This window comes from Suillus fuscotomentosus (assembly GCF_016647785.1).
Source record: "Suillus fuscotomentosus strain FC203 chromosome Unknown F5891scaffold_35, whole genome shotgun sequence".
Lineage (NCBI taxonomy): Eukaryota > Fungi > Basidiomycota > Agaricomycetes > Boletales > Suillaceae > Suillus > Suillus fuscotomentosus.
The window spans coordinates 558,094-560,025 of record NW_024539547.1 but is presented as its reverse complement, the minus strand read 5'-3'; the positions used below and the strand labels follow the sequence as shown (position 1 = coordinate 560,025).

General features: G+C 45.1%; 1 protein-coding gene across 1 annotated transcript; it reads left to right on the top strand.

Moving 5' to 3' along the window:
• Window positions 1–391: 391 nt before the first annotated feature.
• On the top strand, window positions 392–817 carry F5891DRAFT_981471 (uncharacterized protein; the record flags this gene model as incomplete). The annotated part of the gene is made up of 1 exon (XM_041377108.1): window positions 392–817. One exon carries the CDS (start codon window positions 392–394, stop codon window positions 815–817), a length of 426 nt encoding a protein of 141 aa, XP_041224663.1.
• Window positions 818–1,932: the final 1,115 nt, after the last annotated feature.

The following is a 1,932-nucleotide window of genomic DNA, read 5'->3' as shown; positions in this document are numbered from 1 at the left end:
TCTGGGCCCACCCGTATAATACAATATTTTATAATACCCTCGGCCCACCCGTCTAATTTGATATGTGTCTGGGCCCACCCGTGAATGTGATAACAAGTACCTACCCATCTATCTCATACACATCTACCTTAATACACCCATCTGCATAATATCCAGCTACCTCGGCCCACCCATCTACCTAATATTCATTTACATCGGCCCACTCATCTACTCTATATATTCCCTGCATGGGCCCACCCGCCTCCATCGGGAATAATTTGCCTCCCGGCCCATCCGTCATAGTCGAGAATATTTTTATCATGGGCCCATGGTCCGCTGGCCCGTATCATACGGGATATTATGCACGTCCGTTCCCTCGTATTATACGGAGATATGTCACTGTAGTATGTGCATGGTGACCTCTGAAGGAAGACAACAAATTGAAGGAGAGTGCCCGATCATGATAGCCCAGCCGCTCAAAAGGACATATGCCATTTACATGGAGAGCGACGAAGAATCTAGTGATGACGAACCACCACAAATCATCGAGGACTTCCTTGCCGGTGTTCACTCTCGCTACCCTGCCATGAACTTCTTACAATATGCCGGTAAACTGAAGGATCGTGGCATATTGTATTTGCCAACCGCAACTGGGTTTGATATTAGATTCTACCAGAGCAAGATCGGTATGCCAGAGGGCACTGCACTTACCTTTCAGAGGTGTGCCTCCAAAGCTCACATGAGGGTGGAACGCGCAAAGGAAAGGAGGAAGACTAAAGGGAAGAAGAAGGCACGAGCCCGGCCACATGCTAGTGATGACAACTCGGAGGATAAGTAAAATGCACCACCTAGTGCCATGGTGACTGTATAGTGACTACTGTATATTTTTGACTGAAACGGTGCCAAGTTGTTTTGTTTCCGTCCTCCTTTCAATGTTTACACCCTTGCGACCTCTTACTAGGCTCTCCCCAACCAAGTTACTTTGCATTTGAAGTTCTCGTTACCTATGATAGCTTCATCAAATGTATAATTACGTGACTAGTAGATGCTTCTATAACATCATTTTTCATGATATAACCTTACAAGAGAACATGTCTAGTGAGCATACATCGAGTGTAAAAATGTACTATCATGTACCGTCGAGGCATTAATACATATATTAGAACTCAAGTCTAGGTATACTTTAATGGCCCCCCGGCGTGCAGTCGATGATAGTCGACATGCAACGCCAAGTCCAAGTCCAATGAGCACAATATAATGATGATAGATAGAACCCGGCATGCAGTCGACGATAGTCGACATGCAACGCCAAGTCCGAGTCAAATGAAGCACAATATGATGATAGATAGAACCCGGCGTGCAGTCGACGATAGTCAACATGCAACGCCAAGTCCAAGTCCAATGAAGCACAATATAATGATGATAGATAGAACCCGGCGTGCAGTCGACAATAGTCGACATGCAACGCCAAGTCCAAGTCCAATGAGCACAATATAATGATGATAGATGAAACCCGACGTGCAGTCGACGATAGTCGACATGCAACGTCAAGTCCAGGTCCAATGATGATCGATGATCAAACGATCTAAAGCGAAGTTTCGAAATTAGCCGAGTGATAATTTTCAAGCTCCGCTTAAACAAACAAACCTGAACAAATACGGTACGTAGGAAGAGCAAAGAAAAGGTCTTATCCTGAAATGGCATGCTATTAGCTAAGCACAACAATCAACCAGTTCAAAGCCGATCAAGAAGTTTGCTCAAAACATGCCTAGATCTCATTACGCCAGCAAAACTAATTTAAATGTAGCCGAGCGAAAGTCTTGATGTGGGTCAAGCCATTCGATAAATATCGGGTCCTCGTTTGCCAAGGTGTGCCAATCCGTTCAACTAACCGTGTCTCTGTTAAGTCGAATCATGTCTTCTAGGCCATCTCCCATTTACGCCAGTCCCTAG